At 51.3% G+C, this 20,225-nt stretch overlaps 2 protein-coding genes across 2 annotated transcripts; one reads left to right on the forward strand and one right to left on the reverse strand.

Annotated features, from left to right (window-relative positions):
• Positions 1 to 2,645: 2,645 nt before the first annotated feature.
• Mfsd12 (major facilitator superfamily domain containing 12) lies at positions 2,646 to 18,109 on the forward strand. The gene is made up of 9 exons (XM_045134721.1): positions 2,646 to 2,958; positions 6,232 to 6,442; positions 15,906 to 16,044; positions 16,119 to 16,304; positions 16,679 to 16,771; positions 16,846 to 16,938; positions 17,076 to 17,246; positions 17,325 to 17,419; positions 17,760 to 18,109. The coding sequence occupies exons 1-9, from the start codon at positions 2,646 to 2,648 to the stop codon at positions 17,896 to 17,898; spliced, it is 1,440 nt and encodes a 479-aa protein (XP_044990656.1). The 3' UTR covers positions 17,899 to 18,109.
• A 14-nt stretch (positions 18,110 to 18,123) lies between these two features.
• C15H19orf71 (chromosome 15 C19orf71 homolog) lies at positions 18,124 to 20,157 on the reverse strand. The gene is made up of 4 exons (XM_004654714.1): positions 20,075 to 20,157; positions 18,599 to 18,837; positions 18,404 to 18,529; positions 18,124 to 18,254 (listed from the first exon to the last, which is right to left on the reverse strand). Exons 1-4 carry the CDS (start codon positions 20,155 to 20,157, stop codon positions 18,124 to 18,126), a joined length of 579 nt encoding a protein of 192 aa, XP_004654771.1.
• Positions 20,158 to 20,225: the final 68 nt, after the last annotated feature.

Below are 20,225 nucleotides of genomic sequence, written 5' to 3' on the forward strand. Positions count from 1 at the left end.
CTTCCCCTATTTCCAGTTTTCCTCAGGCTCTCACTCTGTAGTCCAGGCTTGTGTGGAACTGACTGCGATCCTCCTGCCTCAGCCTCCCCAGTGCTGGGATCACTGGTATGCACCACCATGTTCAACCTAGACAAAATTCTTACCCTGCTCTGGGCATTGCTGGAGCCCAAGAAGGGTAGAGTTTGGGGTTGGAACAAGGACCCAGAGAAATATCAGATGTAACCAAAAGAGCTGCTGGGAAGACCTCGGGGGTAGAACTTTGAGCTTCCATACACACATACTTGCTGGCAGTTAGAGATGGGACAGGCTGGAGAGATATCTTAGCAGTTAAGGTGCTTGCCTGAAAAGCCAAAGGACCTTGGTTTGATTCCCCAGGACCCACGTAAGCCAGATGTACAAGGTGGCGCATGCATCTGGAGTTCGTTTGCAGTGGCTGAAGGCCCTGGTGCACTCAGCTCTCTGCACCTCTCTCTCTCTCTTTATGCCTCTTTCTCTCTTGCAAATAAAAAGAATTTAAAAAGTGGCGGCACATGCATTGGAGTTTGTTTACAGTAGCATGTCTCCACTATCCTTACAAATAAATAAATAAAATTGTCTAAAAATCAAACATGGGTCGGGCATGGTCGCACATGCCTTTAATTCCAGCACTTGGGAGGCTGAGTTAGAATAGCTGTGGGACTACAGAGTGACACCCTACCTTGAAAAAAAAAACCAAATAAATAAATACATAAATAATTTATAAAAAGCAAACAAAACAAGAACTAAAATTAAAAAAAAATAGGGTTGTGGAGATGGCTTAATGGTTCAAGTCACTGGCCTGCAAAGTCTGCTGGCCTGCAATCAATTCCTCACTACCTAGGTGAAGCCAGATGCACAAGGTGATGCAAGGGTCTGGAGTATGTTTGTAGCAAGAGGCCCTGCTGCCCCCATGCTCTCTCTCAAAATAAATTTTTAAAAAATGAAGCCGAACATGGTGGTGCACACCTTTTAATCCCAGCACTGTAGAAAGAAGAGGTAGAGGGATCACTATGAGTTCAAGGCCAGCCTGATACTACATAGTGTATTCCAAGTTAGCCTGGGCTACAGCAAGACCTTACTTGGAAAAGCAAAAGAACAAAAAAATAAATAAGGAACCGGGGCTGTAGCTCAGTAGGTCTAGAGCTTGCCTAGCATGTACAAAGGCCTTGGGTTCCCTTCCCAGTGCTGCATAAAACAGGTGTGGTGGTACACAGCTAAGTTCAAGGTCACCCTCAGCTTCATAGGGAGTGGGAGGCCAGCCTGGGCTACCTAAGACCCTGTCTCAAAAGAATAAAATCTAAGAAACTGGGTGTGGTGGCTCATGCCTTTAATCCCAGCACTGGAGAGGCAAAAGTAGGAGGATTGCTGGGAGTTCCAGGCCACCCTGAGACTACACAGCGAACTCCAGGTCAGCCTGAGCTAGAGTGAGACCCTACCTCGAAAAACCAAAAAAAGAAAGAAGAACAAAAAAAAATAAATAAAATTTCAGAAGATGGATGAGGGTGGATGGACTACCTGGCACCCAGAGGAGGAACTTGTCAACACAAATGTCACATGACCCACTCCTGGGAGTGAGGGAGGGAGAAGAGACCTAGGCATCTGAGTCTCTGACTCACCCAGTGGCCTCCAGCACCTTGCTCCTTCCCTCTCATCTTGCTTCTCCGCAGGCCCAAAAAAGTGGGTGGAAAATTGGAGCTTTACACGTGGGGAGCTTGGCACCAGCAGAGCTCGTTAAAGACTAGCTGGGTGTTATAAGGCAGAGCGCTACTATTATCTGTAATTACTAATTAATTAGTACTAATAAGTTCTCCTAGCCTCCCATTGTGTCTCTGTGGGTCAGGGAGGCACCTGACCCCGACATGTGTCCGCATCACACCCAGGCCTGTGGGGTGTGTTTCAACCAGGCTAGGGTGTTGGCTTGAGTCTGGGTGGGCGGCAGACAATGGTGTCACTTCTCTATTTCACCCCAGACCGACCACAGTGAAAAGATCCTCTAAAGCCCATCCTGGTGGCACTGGCCTGTAGTCTCCCAGCTACTTGGGGGGCTGAGGCAGGAGGACTGAGAGTTGGAGGCTAGTCTGGGGCAATGGTGTGAGTTCAAAGCTGACATAGGCAACTTAACGAGACACTCAAAATAAAAAGAGCCAGGCTCAGTGTCTTTAATGGGAGCACTCAGGGAGCTGAAGTAGAGGGATGGCCAGTGAGGTGGAGGCCAGCCTGGGCTACAGTGAGACCCAACCTCAAAAAAATTTTCTTAAAGATTATATAGGGGTCGGGCGTGGTGGTGCAGACCTTTAATCCCAGCTCCCAGAAGGCAGAGGGAGGAGGATCGCTGTGCGTTCGCGGTCAGCCTGAGACTACAGAGTTTTGGCTAGTGTGGGATCCTACCTCGAAAAACCAAAAAAAAAGAAAAATCGTGTAGCAGCTTGGCTTTAGGACCGCGCGGTAGCCCAGCGTGGAGGTCGGGCTGACATCGAGGCCACGCCCCCTCCTCATTACCATTGGCAGGCCGTGCACACCGCTCTGTTCCTATTGGTGGAGGCGGCCGCCGCGGCCCCGCCCCATGCCGCAGTCTCTCGGGCCGTGGGCCGGGAGGCGGCAGAGGCGCGCGGGGGCCCGAGCCGAGCATGACTCCGCCGCCCGGCGACGTGGGCCCGGGGCGGCCGGGTTGCTCGGCCCCGGTCCCGAGGCCGCCGCTGTCGCTGGCCGCGCGGCTGAGCTACGCCGTGGGCCACTTCCTCAACGACCTGTGCGCCAGCATGTGGTTCACCTACCTGCTGCTCTACCTGCACGCCGTGCGTGCCTACAGCTCGCGGGGCGCCGGGCTGCTGCTGCTGCTGGGTCAGGTGGCCGACGGGCTGTGCACGCCGCTCGTGGGGCTCGAGGCCGACCGCGCCCGCTGCGCGCGCTGCGGGCCTCGCAAGGCCTGGCACCTGGCGGGTGAGCCCCCTCTGCCCCGGCCTCCCCGAGGCCTGGCCACCTCCTCCTCCTGACCGCCTCTCCTGGGCCTGACCTCCTCCCATGGGCTTGACTTACTCCTTCTGACCGGCTCTCCTGGGCCTGATCTCCACCTTCTGACCGCCTCCCGTGGACCTGACCTCCTCCTTTTGACCGCCTGCCCTGGACCTGACCTCCTCCTTCTGACCACCTCTCCTGGACCTGACCTCCTCCTGACTGCCTTCCCTGGACCTGACTTCCTCCTTCTGACCGCCTTCCCTGGACCTGTCCTCCTCCTCCTGACTGCTTCCCCTGACCTGTCCTCCTGACCACCTCCCCTGGACCTGACCTCCTCCTGACTGCCTTCCCTGGACCTGACCTCTTCCTTCTGACCTCCTCCCCTGGGCCTCACCTCCTCCTCCTGATTGCCATCTCATGCCATACCATAGTCCTGTCCTCCCTCTCCAGTTGCCCGCACTGGTCTGGGTCTCTCTACTGATTGGCCTCTTCCCTCTGACTGCCATGCCATGGCTCTGACTTCTTCCTCCTGACTGCCATACATGGCTTGGACCTCCCTCCTCTGATTGGCATCTTGTGGTCCAGACTTTCTCCCTCTGACTCACCCCTGAGCGACCCCCTTCTGACTGGTATGCCATGGCCTTGTGCTCTAGCCCAGCCCTCCATCTGTCCACTGGCCTTCTTATCTGTCTGACCATCTGATTCATCTGCCTAAGATCCCTGTGTCCCTTCTGTCTGTCCTGCCCTGCTTCCCTCGTCTGACTTTCCCATGGGTGGCTGGTGGATGGTTTGCAGTCCTTTTTTGTCTGATTGCTGCTGGGACCCTCCTTCTGCCTGGCCCCTGGGAGACCAGAACAGAACCCTCCCCAGGCTGGCTTGTCCTCATGGCACCTCCTCAGTCTATCCCTGTCCTGTCTTGTGCCACCTTGTGGGGTCTCAAGGGTGCTACCTGGCCTAAGTTGCCCATGGCACTGTGAGACACCTTGGGCCTGGGGCACACTGCTGGGGCCAGGGAGGAAGGAGGTTGGTCCCACCCATAAGGGGGCTGCGCCCTGGCTTGCCTCCACCATCTCCTGTCCCCACCCACCAGGGGCCTCCCAGATTAGCCTTGTCCTGCCCCTGTGAGGAGAAGATCCTCCTGCATCTGCTCTGGCCTTGCAGGGAGGGGACAGGCCACTCCTTTGTTTTGTTTTTTGAGGTAGCTGAAGCTGACCCTGGAATTCACTCTGTAGTCTCAGGGTGACCTCGAACTCACAGTGATCCTCCTACCTCTGCCCCCTCTGCCTCCCAAGTGCCCCACCATGCCTGGCTTTTTTTTTTTTTTTTTTTTGCAAGGTAGAGCTCCCCCCATGGCTTGTGGCAAGTTGTTGGCTTTGCTGTGGTCACAGTCTGATCAGAAATAAACAAACCAGGGACAATAGTATGATTCCTTCCTATTTGGTTGCTATGGGGATCAGAGCTGATCTGAGGTCACAGCCTCACCAGCCAGACATGTGCAAAGGCCCTGAGGTATATGACCTGTGCCTGTGGAGTAGGTGGGTTGTTGAAGTTTGGGAAGGGTCCCTCAGCTGTAGAGTGGGGACAGAGACTGCAGACCTGGTGAAGTGGCCCAGGGGATGGGTGTCTCCCTTTGTATCATGGAGAGACCCTCGGTTAGGAGAGGACACCAGGGTGGCCCCTTGTATGACCTGATCAGGCGATGAGTGAAGGGCACCTTGGCAACAGTGCCCATTTCTCTGTGTTGCCCTGAGTTTAGGTGGTGATGGGTGTACTCCTTTACTAAGTCCCCGTGAGTCTCCTCCAGTCCAGGAGGTCTCTCAGAGCAAGACAGGGACCCTCCTTTTTTTTTTTTTTCCATTTCTCTCCCATGTAATCAGAAGTTCCTGTCAGTTTTACCTCCAAAAATATCTTGACTCCACCTGCTTCTCTCTAGTCCTGTGACCCTCCTTTGAACTGGGGCTAAAAGAGGAGATCCAGATTTAGAAGGAAGAGAGGTTACTAGCTCTGGGGTTTTGAGGATTGAGTAGGAGTATGGAAGACGGCATTCTGATGCAGAGAACTGTGGGAGGGTATGTGGCAGGAGGTGGCTCACAGTGTCACAGAGTCTCGTTTGTTTGAACACTAGTGCTTTCTGTGTCAACTTGGAAGCAGGAACTGGCCTTGCTTTCAGTTTTGGAAAAGAAGGCCCAGAGATGCCATGGTTCCCTGTGAAGTCACCCAGCCAGGCAGTCTGGTTGACAATGGTTAACCTGGCCCTCGATAACAGCAGCATTTCTCAGCATGGAATGCGGTCTCTGGGTAGAGTCCATGGTCCGGCTTCCCCGGGACAGCCCCCAGGTCCCAGGACTGTGCTGTGGCCAGCTTGGTCAGGGCTCACTTCCCATCCTGAGGTGGGCAGAGGCCTGCCACATAGTGATGTCACCTCCGGGAGAGAAGGCAAAAGGGAAGTCTGGCACAAGGCGAGGCAAGGGGCCCCCTGGGTCTCTGTGCTGGGGGATCAAGGCTCAGTGTCCCTTCTGGTGGGTTCTGTGCTCATTCAAGAGCCCTCAGTTTCCTCTTAAAAATGGGTGATGGGCTTGGTGTGGTGGTGCACACCTTTAATCCCAGCACTCGAGAGGCAGAGGTAGGATTACTGTGAGTTCGAGGCCACCCTGAGATTACATAGTGAATTCCAGGTCAGCCTGGGCTAGAGTGAGACCCTACCTTGGAAAAAAAAAATGAGGTGATGGGTGCTGAGTGAGGTGGCGCACACTCTAATCCCAGTACTCCAGAGGCAGAAGTAGGAGAATCACTGAGTTTGAGGCCAACCTGGAACCTTTACCAGCTTCGTAGAGCCCACAGTCTGGCGGGAAAGGCTAGTGGGACACAAGCCAACACACAGGGATTATGGATGTGTGGGAAGAGCCAGTGTGGGTGCAGCAAGTGGAGGGGTCTGCTGGCCAAGGGACGGGTTGAGGAGGGTTTCTGTGAGGACCTCACCTTGCTAAGATACAAAGAAAGAGATGCAGACAGAGGACACTGGCCAATGCAAAGGCCCTGGGCAGGACTGAACCTCTTGTGTTGGAGGACAGAGGAAGCCAGGGGCAGGAAAGAGATGGGGTGGGGGAGGAGGCAGGACCTGGTGGGACATGGGGAGACTCTTGCATTCTCTTGGAGGTGCTGGGTATATTTCTGAGTGTGTCTAACCCTATCCTACCCTTGTGAGCTCTGAGCTGGTGCAGGAAGGCCCTGTTGTGTGACATGCCCCTGTTGTCACAGGCACCCTCTGCGTCTTGCTGTCTTTCCCCTTCATCTTCAGCCCGTGCCTGGGCTGTGGGGATGCCACCCCGGAGTGGGCCGCCTTGCTCTACTATGGACCCTTCATCGTCATCTTCCAGTTTGGCTGGGCTGCCACACAGATTGCCCATCTGAGCCTCATCCCAGAGCTGGTGACCAGTGACCATGAGAAAGTAGAACTCACAGCCCTCAGGTACCCAGGGGTGGAGCAACAGACCTGAGCCAGGCTGGTTGGGAGGGTGGCATGGGGCTGTCAGCGTAGCATTGGGTATCACTCAGCTGCATCTGTGCAGTGTCCCCCCCACACACAAGTGACACTAGTGCTTACATCTGCCTGCTGTCCTCATCCATTAAAAAAAAAAATTTTTTTTGAGGTAGGGTCTCACTGTAGCCCAGGCTAACCTGAAATTTACTTTGTAGTCTCAGGATGGCCTTGAACTCACAACAATTCTCCTATGTCTGCCTTCCAAGTACTTGGATTAAAGTTGTGTGCCACCATGCCCAGCCCTTTTAAAAAAATATTTTATTATTTTTTATGTTATTTTACTTCACACTGAGAGAGAGAGACAGAGAAAGGCGGAGAGAGGGAGGAAGGGAGAGGGAGGGAGGGAGGGAGGGAGGGAGGGAGGGAGGGAGGGAGGAAGGAAGGAAGGAAGGAAGGAAGGAAGGAAGGAAGGAAGGAAGGAAGGAAGGAAGGAAGGAAGGGAAAGGAAAGGACAGGCATGCCAGGGCCTTTCAGCTGCTATGAACAAACTCCACATGCATCCGCCCCCTTGTGCACGTGTGGCATTGCATGCTTGCATCACTGCATCTGGCTGCGTGGGACATGGAGATGCAATCATGCCTTGTTAGGCTTTGCAGGCAAGTGCCTTAACTGTTAAGCCATCTCTCCAGACCCTTTTAATATTTTTATTTATTTAGTTACTTAGTTTTTGGCTTAAAAAATTTTTTTGGGGGGCTGGAGAGATGGCTTAGTGGTTAAGCGCTTGCCTGTGAAGCCTAAGGACCCCGGCTCGAGGCTCGGTTCCCCAGGACCCACGTTAGCCAGACGCACAAGGGGGCGCACGTGTCTGGAGTTCATTTGCAGTGGCTGGAAGCCCTGGCGCGCCCATTCTCTCTCTCTCTCTCTCCATCTGTCTTTCTCTCTATGTCTGTCGCTCTCAAATAAATAAATAAAAAATGAACAACAAAAAAAATTTTTTAAATTAAAAAAAAAAAAAATTTTTTTTGTTTATTTACTTGAGAGTGAGCGAGTGAGCAAGAGGCAGGTAGATAGAGAATGGGCACGCCAAGGCCTCCAGCCACTGCAAAAGAACTCCAGAGGCATGTGGCCCCCTGCGCATCTGGCTTATGTAGGTTCTGGGGAATCGAGCCTCAAACCAGGGTACTTAGGCTTCACAGGTAAGCACTTAACCACTAAAACATCTCTCCAGCCCTAGTTTTTGGTTTTTTGAGGTAGGGTCTCTGGCTCAGGCTGACCTGGAATTAGCTATGTAGTCTCAGGGTGACCTTGAACGCGGTGATCCTCCCACCTCTGCCTCCTAAGTGCTGGGATTAAAGGTGTGTGTTACCATGCCTGGCTTCATTTTTAATATTTAAAATATATTTATTTTTATTTATTTGAGAGAGAGAGAAAAAGGGCATGCAAGGGCTTCCTGCTGCTGCAAACAAACTCCAGATACATGAGCCACCTTGTGCATCTGGCTTACTTGGGTCTTGGGGAATTGAACTTGGGTCCTTTTGGCTTTGCAGACAAGTGCCTTAACTGCTAAGCATCTTTCCAGCCCCCACCTTTTTTTTGAATATTTATTTTATTTATTTATTTTTGAGGTAGGGTCTTGCTGTAGCCCAGGCTGACCTGGAATTCATTATGTAGTCTCAGGATGGCCTCAAACTCTCAGCAATCCTCCTACCTCTGCCTCCCGAGTGCTGGGATTAAGGTATATGCCACTATATATGGCTAATATTGATTTTATTTATTAGAGAACAAGGTGTGGGGGGGCTAATGAATGGGCACACCAGGGCCTCTAGCCCCTGCAAAAAAATGAACTCCAGATGTATGTGCCACCCTGAGCATCTGGCTTATGTGGGTACTGGGGAACTGAACCTGGGTCTTTAGGCTTCACAAATGCCTTAACTGCAAGCCCCTATCTTGTTTTTTAAATTATTTATTTGCAAGCAGAGAGAGAGCGAGGGAGAATGAATGAGCACATCAGGGCTTCCTGTCATTGAAAACAAACTCCAGACACATGTGCCACTTTATGTATCTGGATTTATGTGGGTACTGGAAGAGTTGAACCGGGTCTATTAGGCTTTGCAGGTAAGGGCCAGATGCAGAGGAACAGCAGATAAGCTAGGCTGGTGCAGTTGGACTCACAGACCCATGCCCCACTTCACATCTGGCTTTCAGTGGGTACAGGGATTTAAGCCCTGGCCAGGAGGCTTTGTAGGCAAGTGTCTCTAACCACTGGGTCATTGCCCCATAAGCCCCCCTTTTTTGTCTTTAAAACAAAATTTTGAAACTGGGTCTTGCTAAGTTGCATAGGCTGACCTTGAACTTCCTGTGTAGCCCATGCTGGTCTGGAACTTGCCATCCTTCGAACTCAGCCCCTGAGTTGGGATCACAGCTGTGGGCCACCATGTCAGGCCTGGCCTTTTTATTTATTTATTTTTAACTTAATTTTTAAAATTTGTTTATTATTATTATTATTATTTTGGTTTTTTGAGGTAGGGTCTCACTCTAGTCCAGGCTGACCTGGAATTAACTCTGTAGTCTCAGGGTGGCCTTGAACTCACGGCGATTCTCCTACCTCTGCCTCCCGAGTGCTGGGATTAAAGGCGTGCACCACCATGCCCAGCTATTTTTTTTATTTACACTATCCCATGGTAATGCCCTCCCTCCCCTCACATTCCCCTTTGAAATTCCACTCTCCATCATATCCCCTCCCCCTCTCAATCAGTCTCTCTCTCTTTTTTTTTAAAGATTTTGTTCTGTGCCATATTCCTCTGCTCACACCAGTTCATTTCTATGCAAACCAACCCTACACAACTTCTTAGGACACAGGCATTGCAGCAAGCTTTTGTTTATTTATTTATTTATTTTATTTATTTGAGAGTGACAAGAGAGAAAGAGGTAGAGAGAGAGAGGGAATGGGTGTGCCAGGGCCTGCAGCAAACGAACTCCAGATGCATGTGCACCCTTGTGCATCTGGCTAACGTGGGTCCTGGGGAATGGAGCCTCGATCTGGGGTCTTTAGGCTTCACAGGCAAGCACATACCCACTAAGCTATCTCTCCAGCCCAGCAGCAAGCTTTTTTACACAGACTGCTAGCCCAGTCCAAGCAACACTGTTTCTCACCCTCATAAGCCAAACCTCATAGCCCACAGTTCTTACTGCATTCAGGCCTTTCAACTCTGACCGGAATAGTCCATCAAGCTGTACTTACAGCACTGCAAGTTGTCTCTTAGGCCAAGGTTTCAAATCCTTCCACATTCCTCTTGAAAATCAGCTCCAAAAGGCCAAAGCCACATAGTCAGGTGTCTAGCAATAATCCCACTCCTCAGTACCCTTTACTGTTGTAGTCAGGTTCGCATTGCTGGTAGAAATCACCCAACTGAGAGCAGCTTCTGGGAAAAGGAGGTATATTTTGGCTTACAGGCTTGAGGGGAAGCTCCACAATGGCAGGGGGAAACGATGGCATGAGTAGAGGGTGGACATCACCCCCTGGCCAACATAAGGTGGACAATAGCAATAGGAGAGTGTGCCAAACACTGGCAAGGGGAAACTGGCTGTAACACCCATAAGCCTGCCCCCCAAAATACACTCCCTCCAGGAGGCATTAATTCCCAAATCTCCATCAGCTGGGGATCTAGCATTCAGAACACCTAAGTTTATGGGGAACACCTGAATCAAACCACCACCCCATCCTATTAAGTCCCCCCCCCCCTTTCTCTTCCCTTTATATCTCTTTTCTAGCTTACTGGCCTTTGCTACTGAGTTTTCATACTCACACAGAAGTCCAATCATCTGTAGCTAGGATCCACATATGAGAGAGAACATGCAGCATTTGGCTTTCTGGGCCTGGGTTACCTCACTTAGTATAATCCTTTCCAGACCCATCCATTTTCTGCAAATTTCATAACTTCATTTTTCGTCACCACTGAGTAGAACTCCATTGTATAAATGTGCCATATCTTCATTACCCATTCATCAGTTGAAGGACATCTAGGCTGGTTCCATTTCCCAGCTATTGTGAATTGAGTGGCAATAAACATGGTTGAGCAAGTGTCTCTAAGGTAATGAGATAAGTCCTTAGGATATGTGCCAAGGAGTGCTATAGCTGGGTCATCTATTGGTAGATCTATTTTTAGCTGTTTTAGGAAACTCCACAATGATTTCCACAATAGGTAGACCAAATTGCATTCCCACCAACAGTGTAGGTTTCCTCTTTTTACACATCCTTGCCAGCATTTATGATCATTTGTTTTCATGATGGTAGCCAATCTGACAGGAGTAAGATGGAATCTCAACATAATTTTAATCTGCATTTCCCTGATGACTAGGGATATTGAACATTTTTTTAGATGATTATATGCCATCTATATTTCTTCTTTTGAGAACTCTCTATTTGGTTCCATAGCCCTTTTTTTTTTAAGTTTTTATTTATTTATTTGAGAGCGACAGACACAGAGAGAAAGACAGATAGAGGGAGAGAGAGAGAATGGGCGCGCCAGGGCTTCCAGCCTCTGCAAATGAACTCCAGACGTGTGCGCCCCCTTGTGCATCTGGCTAATGTGGGACCTGGGGAACCGAGCCTTGAACCGGGGTCCTTAGGCTTCACAGGCAAGCGCTTAACCGCTAAGCCATCTCTCCAGCCCCATAGCCCATTTTTTAATTGGCTTGTTTGATTTCTTATTTATTTTTTGAGTACTTTGTATATCCTAGATATTAATCCTCTATCAGATATAGAGCTGGCAGACTTTTCTCCCATTCTGTAGGTTGCCTCTTTGCTTTATTCACAGTGTCCTTTGCCATACAAAATCTTTGTAATTTCATGAGGTCCCTGTGGTTAATCTGTGGTTTTATTGCCTGAGCAATTGGGGTTATATTCAGAAAGTTTTTGCTAAGGCCAATATGTTGAAGGGTTTCCCCTACTTTTTCCTCTAGCAGTTTCAGAGTTTCAGGTCAGATGTTAAGGTCTTTAATCCATTTGGACTTAATTCTTGTGCATGGAGAGAGGGAAGAATCTATTTTCATCCTTCTACAGATACATATCCAGTTTTTCCAGCACCATTTGCTGAAGAGGCTGTCTTTTCTCCAGTGAGTATTTTTGGCATTTTTATCGAAGATCACGTGGCTATAGCTAACCGGACTTACATCTGGGTCCTCTATTCTGTTCCATTGATCTACATGTCTGCTTTTGTGCCAGTACCATGCTGTTTTTGTTACTATAGCTCTGTAGTATAGGTTAAAATCAGGTATGGTGATACCACCAGCCTTACTTTTGTTGCTCAGTATTGTTTTAGATATTTGAGATTTTTTTGTGATTCCAAATGAACTTTTGGATTGTTTTTTCTATTTCCATGAAGAATGCCATTTAAATTTTCATGGGGATTGCATTAAATGTATAGATTGCTTTTGGTAAGATTGCCATTTTCACAATATTGATTCTTCCAATCCAGGAACAAGGAATTTTTTTCCATTTCCTAGTGTCTTCTGCAATTACTTGCTTGAGTGTTTTAAAGTTTTCATTGTAGAGATCCTTCACTTCCTTGGTTAGGTTTATTCCAAGGTACTTTATTTATTTTTGATGCAGTTGTGAATGGGAGTGTTTCTTTGATTTCATCCTCTGTGTGTGTGTTGTAAGAATATAGGAAGGCTACTGATTTCTGTGTGTTTATTTTGTATCCTGCTACATGGCTATAAGTGTTTATCAACTCTAACATTTGCTGGTAGAGTCTTTAGGGTCCTTTATATATAGAATCATGTCATCTGCAAATAATGATAACTTGATTTCTTCCTTTCCAATTTGTATCCCTTTTATGTGCTTCTCTTGACTTATTGCTATGGCTAAGACTTCCAGTACTATATTAAATAACAGTGGGGACAGTGGACACCCTTGTCTTGTTCTTGATTTTAGTGGAAAAGCTTCTAGTTTTTCCCCATTTAGTAATATGTTGGCTGTAGGTTTGTCATAAATAGTCTTTATTGAGATATGTTCCTTCTGTTCCCAGTCTCTGTAGGACTTTTATCATGAAGGGATTGGATTTTGTCAAATGCTCTCTCTGCATCTAATGAGATGATCATGGGATTTTTGTCCATCAGTCCATTTATATAATGTATTACATTTATTGATTTGCATATGTTGAACCATCCCTGCATCTCTGGGATAAAGCCTACTTGGTCAGGATGAATGATCATTCTGATATATTCTTGTATTCTGTTTGCCAATATTTTGTTGAGAATTTTTACATCTGTGTTCATGAAGGATATTGGTCTGTAATTTTCTTTTTTTGTTCTTTGCCTGGTTTTGGTATCAGGGTGATGCTGGCTTCATAGAAGTTTGGTAGGATTCCTTCTCTTTCTCTTTTATGGAAAAGTTCAAGAAGCAATGGTATTAGTTCTTCCCTGAAGGTCTGGAAAAATTCACCAGTGAATATATCTGGGCCTGGGCTTTTTTTAGTTGGGAGATTTTGCAGGATAAAGTAACCTTGGTTGACAGTTATCTTTCAGAACTTGGAACACATCACTCCAAGCCCTTCTGGCTTTTAAAGTTTGTGTTGAGTAATCTGCTGTGATCCTGATGGGCTTGCCTTTGTAGGTAACTTGATTTTTCTCTCTAACTGCTTTCAATATGTTTTCTTTGGTTTGTGTGTTTGGTAGTTTAATTATAATATGGCGAGGAGAGGTCCTTTCCAGGTTTTGTCTGTTTGGTGTTTTAAAGGATTCCTGCATTGGTGCCTCTTTCCCAATTTTGGGGAAGTTTTCTTCTGTGATTTTGTTGAAAATGCCTTTGGAGTGAAATTCTTCTCCTTTTACTATGCCTTGAATTCCTATGTTTGATCTTTTCATAGTATCCCAAATATCTTGAAATTCCCATTCATACTTTCCTATTAGTTTGTCTTTCTCTTTGTTTGACTGTATTAGATCTGCCACCTGGTTTCCTAGTTTAGATATTCTGTCCTCTCCTTCATTCTACTGGTGAGATTTTCTACAGTTTTTTATTTCATTGACTGTGTTCTTCATTGCTAGTAATTCTTTTTCTTTATTATTTCTTTTTTTAAACAAGTCTTTGTTTTTAATCTTATTTATTTATTTGCAAGCACAGAGAGAGAGAAAGAGGAGACAGACAGAGAGAGAATGGGCACACCAGGGCCTTTAGCTACTGCAAACAAACTCCAGACACATGTGCCCCTTGTGAATCTGTTTATGTGGGGCCTGGGAAATTGAACCTCGGTCCTTTGGCATTGCAGGCAAATGCCTTAACCTCTATACCCTCTCCAGCCCTTCTTTATTACTTCTATTTCCTTATATATGTCTTGTATTGACCTCTGTATTTCATTAAATTGGTGTCCTGTGTCCTCTTTGATTCCGTTGATTTCCTCTTTCATTCCTTTGATTTCCTCTTTGACTTCTTTGAGCATATTTATAATCATTCTTTTGAAATGTTTCTCAGGCATTTCCTGTAACTCATTCTCACTGGAGGTCATGTGTGTATGTGTATATGTATGTATGTACATATATATGTGTGTGTGTGTGTGTGTGTGTGTGTGTATAATATGGCTTATTTGCGAACAGAGAGAGAGAAAACAGTCAGAGAATAGGTGTGCCATGGCCTCCAGCCACTTTTGTGCATCTGGATTTAGGTGGGTACTGGGGAATTGAATGGGTGGCCCAGGTTGTTAGCTTTGCAGGCAAGCGCCTTAACCACTAAGCCATTTTTCTGGTCCTTTTTTTTTCCAGTTATTTATTTGCAAGCAGAAACAGAGGGAATTTTCTTTTCTTTTTTTAAAAAATTGTTTATTTTTATTTATTTATTTGAGAGAGACAGATAGAGAGAGAAAGAGGCAGAGAGAGAAAGAAAGAATGGGCAAGCCAGAGCCTCCAGCCACTGCAAACAAACTCCAGATGTGTGTGCCTCCTTGTGCAACTGGCTAACATGGGTCCTCGAGAATCAAGCCTCGAACCAGGGTCCCTAGGCTTCACAGGCAAGCGTTTAACTGCTAAGCCATCTTCTCCAGCCCTCTTTTCTTTCTTTTTAAAAAAATTTAAATATTTATTTACTTTGGGGGCAGATAGAGAGAATAGGTGTACCACAGCATTTAGCCACTGCAAACAAATTCCAGATGCATATGCCCCCTTGTGTATCTGGTTTATGTGGGTCTTGGGGAATTGAACCTGGGGTCTTCAGGCTTCGCAGGCAAACACCTTAACTGCTAAACCATTTCACCAGCCCCTTTCTTTTCTCTTCTCTTTCCTGTTTTTTTTTTTTTTTTTTTTTTTTTTTTGGTAGCATCTCACTCTAGACCAGGCTGACCAGGAATTTACTATGTAGTCTCAGGGTAACCTTGAATTCACATTGATTTCCCTACCCTACTTCCCAAAACCTCATTATTCTAAGTCAGAAAGGAAGGGATACCCTGTGGTAGATTTACAGGCCCCATGCTGGCTCACACATGCTTGAGGTGCTAGGGGCTGTTATTCTGAAGTGATGATAGTAGGCATTTATTGAGTGCTTGCTGTATATCAGGCACAGCTCAACACCCTTGACATGAATAAATACCTTTAAAAAAAATTGTTAGCTGGTCGTGGTGGCGCATGCCTTTAATCCTAAAACTTGGGAGGCAGAAGTAGGAGGATCACTGTGAGTTCAAGGCCAGCCTGAAACTACATAGTAAATTCCAGGTCAACCTGAGCTACAGTGAGACCTTATCTTGAAAAACCAAAATAATAATGATAATAATAAAATAAATAAAATTGTTTATGAAAGACCGAGAGAGGCAGATAGAATGAGGACACCAGGCTCTCTAGACTCTGCAAACAAATTCTAGACACATGTGCCACCATGTGTATCTGGCTTTAAGATGGTACTAGGGAATCAAACCCTGGTTCCTTCGACTTTGCAGGCAAGCACTGTAACCACTGAGCCATCTCTGCAGCCCCCAAATATCTTTTTGCTTGAGTTGAAGCAGGGTCCTGCTCTAAACCAGGCTGCCCCAAGCTCATGGTGATCCTTCTACCTTGGCCAGTGCAGGGATGACAGATGTGACCTCCATACCTGGCTGTACAGGAGCCAGTGTCTTTGTTCATTACCATGAACAGGGAGAGACAAACTGGCAGCACTTCCTTTCAGAGAGGAAAAGGGTCCACACCAGGGTCCGTGTACATTTTCAGTGTGGATGTTAGGGCCGGCTGCATGCTGGGCCAGTGTGCTCACTGACTACACCCCAGCCCTTGCTGTGGGTTCTAGGCTGTCACTCTACCGCTAACCATGACCCCCAGCTTCCAAGCCAGGGTTGGAAGCATCTCCATAGTAGGCTTGTCCACCACCCTGGCTTCCCTAGGAGACACACATGGTGCCCCAGGCCCAGGGCTGGGTGGGGCTCACCCACCCCTGCCTGGCTTCTGTGCTCAGGCCCCCGCCCTCGCTTGCCAGGTATGCCTTCACCGTGGTGGCCAACATCACCGTGTTCGGTGCTGCGTGGCTCCTGCTGCACCTGCAGGGCTCGCCGCGACCCGGACTGGACGTGGACGTGGGTGACCAATTGGGCATGCAGGATGTGCCGGTGTTCCGGGTGAGCTGGGGCAGGTGGACCCTCCGTCCCTCTCCCAGCCCGAGCCCCTCCGCTGACCCGCTCCCGCTCCCCAGAACCTGGCGCTGCTGGTGGTGGGTGTGGGCGCCGCTGCCTCGCTGCTCTTCCATCTGGGCACCCGCGAGGCCCGCCGGGCACGCACGCACGGGGACGAACCTAACGAGCACAGCCCTCTGCTGGCCCCTGCCTCTCGGGCCCCGCTAGTGTGGACTCACTGGCTTCGGGAACCTGCCTTCTACCAGGTATGGTGGACGCTCCTGCCCAGGTCCTTTCCTCCTTTGAGCCAGCCCACTGGGCTACACTTGGGGGCGGGGCATTTCCCGTCTATCATGTCTATGCCAGACATTACCAATCAAGTTCACATTCAGTTGCTAATCTTCATTTCACAGCCAGCCCAGAAATTACCAATCCATTTTCCAGCTCACGGGGAGGGGGAAGGCATTACTAATCCACCTTCATTATGCATTTAAGGCAAAACACTCAGGACAGACATAATTAATCAAGCAAAGATGTCTGCTCTTGGTCTGCTGAGCAGTGAGGTCTAATGAATCAGTGGAAGGCCTTCCCCAGTGCTTCTGTAACCTCTGACTTGTCCTACCCCCCCATCTGACCTCAGGTGGGCGTGCTGTACATGACCACCAGGCTCATCGTGAACCTGTCCCAGACCTACATAGCCATGTACCTCACCTACTCTCTCAGCCTCCCCAAGGTGAGCCGGGCTGGGTGGACAGGGGAGGAGACAGGACGGATCTGGAACACCTGTGCCCGGCTCTGACCCTACAGAAGTTCATTGCCACCATCCCCCTGGTGATGTACCTCAGCGGGTTCCTGTCCTCCTTCCTCATGAAGCCCATCAACCGGAGCTTCGGGAGGAACGTGAGTGGACAGCTGGGCTCCTGATTGGGGGGGGGGGGAGGTTCCTGTTAACTGTTGCCCTGTCCCACTCGGGCCTCATTCTCGGGGCTGAGACCAGCGGCGTGGGACTGACCTGACGCCGGCTCTGCCCCTTCCAGATGACCTACTTCGCTGGCCTCCTTGTGGTACTTGCCTTCGCCGCCTGGGTGGCCCTGGCCGGTCATCTAGGTGTAGCCGTGTACGGCGCCGCTGTGTTGCTGGGCGCAGGCTGCGCCACCATCCTTGTTACCTCCCTGGCAATGACTGCGGACCTCATCGGCCCCCACACGGTAGGGCTGCTGACTGGGGCGGGAAGGGGGCGCGGGCCACTGGGCCTAGGCGCTGACCCCTTTGCCCTGTCCCCCCAGCACAGTGGAGCTTTCGTGTATGGCGCCATGAGCTTCTCGGATAAGGTGGCCAATGGGCTGGCGGTCATGGCGGTACAGAGCTTGCACCCGTGCCCGTGAGTACCCCGCGTCCAGAGGGTGGAATGGCTGGAGCTGGGCCAGGGTCTGGTGGGCTGCTGAGAGGACGTGGGTTTTGACCCCAGGGAGATGGGAACCAGGCTGGGCTTCATGCCCGGGAAGGCGCTGACTCGGGCTCACGGCGCCCCCTGGCGGCTGCTGAGGCGAGGACGGAATGTAGGATAGGAATGGGGACCAGGTGAGTGGACTGAATTTGGTGCAGGTGGATAATGCAGGGGTGCAACCCAGAAGGAGGGAACAGTCTGGTCGCCCTCAACCCCCAGTGCTGGAGGCTCAGGAGCGTGGCCTGATCCTGCCGTGTCCACGCTCCATCCGCAGCTCGGAGCTCTGCTGCAAGGCTTGCGTGGGCTTCTACCACTGGGTGATGGTGGCGGTGACGGGCGGTGTGGCCGTGGCCGCGGCCCTAGCGCTCTGCAGCATCCTCGTGTGGCCCATCCGTCTACGGAGCCGTGAGTGATGGGCGACGCGGGGCCTTCCCAACCCCCACGCCTGCCGTGCAGGGAACCCAGGATATCAGCGCCGAGCCGGATGCGGCGCCGTCGAGGACCAGGCTGGCACCTCGGGTACCAGATTCCCGCCCAGGCTCGGCGGGGCGCCCCTCAAGCAGAGCCGGGCTTCCGTGGACCTCGTGCGGGCGCGGGGACAATAAAGAGCCGCGGAAGCTCCGAGGACGTTGTCGTCTTTATTGCTGCGCGTGCGCGCGGTGGGGCAGCTCCGGGAGGCGTGCGAAGCGCGGGCGCTGCGGCTCGGACAGCTCCGGCACGTAGTCCCAGCGCCAGGGCGGCTCCGCCCCGAAGCGACCGCGGTTCAGCACTGCGGGCCAGAGCGCGTCAGCTTAGGATCTCCGAGGCCGGTGCTTCCGGGAGCGCCTGCCCTTCCCGCGGCCCCGAGATTGGACCCCGTGTTTCCGAAGATGTACCTGCTCCGCACCAGGGCCCGCCCCCCACCCCGCGCCTGCTCACCGCGCTCGTGGCCACGCAGCGGCCGGTCCCTCCAGAGCATGCAGCCCCAGCGCGTGGCCGGGCTCCGGGACTGCGCGGGCACCACCGGGTCGTAGAAGGCGGTCTCCTGCAGGCGCTGCGCGAGGTCTGCGGGGGTGCGGGGCGGGCGCTTAGGGTCGTCAGTCTCCCTGCCCGGCCCCCCTCCACGTCACTCACCTGCGGGCAACTCCCGCCGCCTGTGCGTGTAGCAGCCAAGCCAGCGCGTTAGGATGTCGCGGTGGGCGCTGTCGGGCGCGCGGGGCAGCGTGAACCAGGCCTCGCGCGGGTCCCCCGTGGTCAGCCCGGTGTAGCGCAGCCGGCCCGCCGCGTCCCGGCCCGCGGGCGAGAACTCCCAGCGTACCGCCTGCCGCACGGCCGGCGCCCAGCGGGGCCCGGGCAGGGAGTGAAACGCATCGCTGCGGGCGAGCGGCGGCTTCACCTGGTGCCAGCGCCAAGGGCGGCCGCGAACCCCCACCAGGCGCACCGTCCCTGGCCCTTCCTTTCGTTTTCACACCGTCGCCTAGGCTGCCCTTAGACCTTGCAGCAATCCTCCTGCCTCAGACTCCCCGGGTGTGGGGGTGATTGGACAGTTGCAGAGGAGGGAGGAGAGCCCGGGATTGCAGTCTGGTGTAGCAGCCCGCACTCGCCGGTCACTTCCTTCAGGAAGCCTCGCAGGGCTGGAGATGTGCTGGCCGAGTGAAATGGCTCTGACGGGCTCCCGAGGGGTTGTGGGGTCGAGCCACCGCGCTGGGCTAGATGCTGGACCTTGCCTAGCGTGATCACCTGGAGGCTCCGGGGGACGGAAAGCACGGTGTCCGCCCACCGCGGCCAGGGCTGGCTCAGCGGGGACTGTGGGTTGGCGCGTGCGCGCCATCGAGGGCCTGCAGGCTGAGGCAGGAGGGTTGAGCGCAAGTAGACAAAGGTGGGCGATCTTGGGCCGGTCCTCCGCCTTCCCCAGGCGGGGTAGTGAGGAGCCGCACTGACATAACAGTCTACCATGCGCCACCTGGGCTGCCTCACGTCCCATTGTTTAAATGATGGCTCGGTAATGAGTGCAGGATCACGTGTCCCCAGTCCCCCCTCCCCCAACCTCAAGCGGCCTATCTTTCTTGCTGAGGAGTTTTAAGGTGTGCCTTGTAGGATAGGGGTTCGACTCCGTCAAAACACCGACGTCCTCCCAAGGAGAGGGAAGCTTGGAAGAGGCCGCGTGCAGCTAGAGCACGAAGGCATGAGTGCCAGGAAGCCCAGGACTGCAAGTTCCAGGCTAGCCTGGGTTACGCAGACTACACAAGCGGACACAGAAGTCGTCAGCTACATGGTCTGAGGCCAGCCTGGGCTACTTTAACTGTCTCAAAAGATTTTTGTAGCCCTGGAAGCACGGAGAAGCTGTGGTAGGATGTCCCTTGGGTCACCAGAAGAGTCAGCTGTGTCACACACCTGCATGGGGACTTACTGAATGATTTCAGTAACACGGTTGCCTGTTGGGGCAGAGTATGTGGGTATGTCCCGTCCTCCTGTGTTTGCAGGTGAGGGGTCGGGAGGTGGCACTGGGGCTCAGGCTCACAGAAAATAGCACTGGCACGCCAGCCTGGTCCTGTGATCCCAGAAATCTCTCAGCGGGTCCCTGAGTTTGGGGGATGGCCAAGATCTCACCTGTAGAGGGGTGCGGGGAAGCTGCGCTCAAGAGTGCTGGAGCGGACGTAGGGCTGCGCAGCCTCCTGCCTCAGAGTCTCCATGCCTACCTGTGGCCCCAGAGGATTCTGGGCCCATTGTTGACAGTAACAAAGCCCACCCACCCTGCGCC

This window comes from Jaculus jaculus, chromosome 15 (assembly GCF_020740685.1).
Source record: "Jaculus jaculus isolate mJacJac1 chromosome 15, mJacJac1.mat.Y.cur, whole genome shotgun sequence".
NCBI classification, from domain to species: domain Eukaryota; kingdom Metazoa; phylum Chordata; class Mammalia; order Rodentia; family Dipodidae; genus Jaculus; species Jaculus jaculus.

Coding starts and splice junctions, on each gene's coding strand:
- Mfsd12 (XM_045134721.1), top strand. CDS start 2,646: ATGACTCCGCCGCCCGGCGACGTGGGCCCGGGGCGGCCGGGTTGCTCG. Junction 6,443..15,905: donor GTAGAACTCACAGCCCTCAG/GTACCCAGGGGT, acceptor CTCGCTTGCCAG/GTATGCCTTCACCGTGGTGG. Junction 16,939..17,075: donor ACCGGAGCTTCGGGAGGAAC/GTGAGTGGACAG, acceptor TGCCCCTTCCAG/ATGACCTACTTCGCTGGCCT.
- C15H19orf71 (XM_004654714.1), bottom strand. CDS start 20,157: ATGGAGACTCTGAGGCAGGAGGCTGCGCAGCCCTACGTCCGCTCCAGC. Junction 18,838..20,074: donor TTCCCCGCACCCCTCTACAG/GTGAGATCTTGG, acceptor GCTCGCCCGCAG/CGATGCGTTTCACTCCCTGC. Junction 18,530..18,598: donor GCGGCGGGAGTTGCCCGCAG/GTGAGTGACGTG, acceptor GCACCCCCGCAG/ACCTCGCGCAGCGCCTGCAG.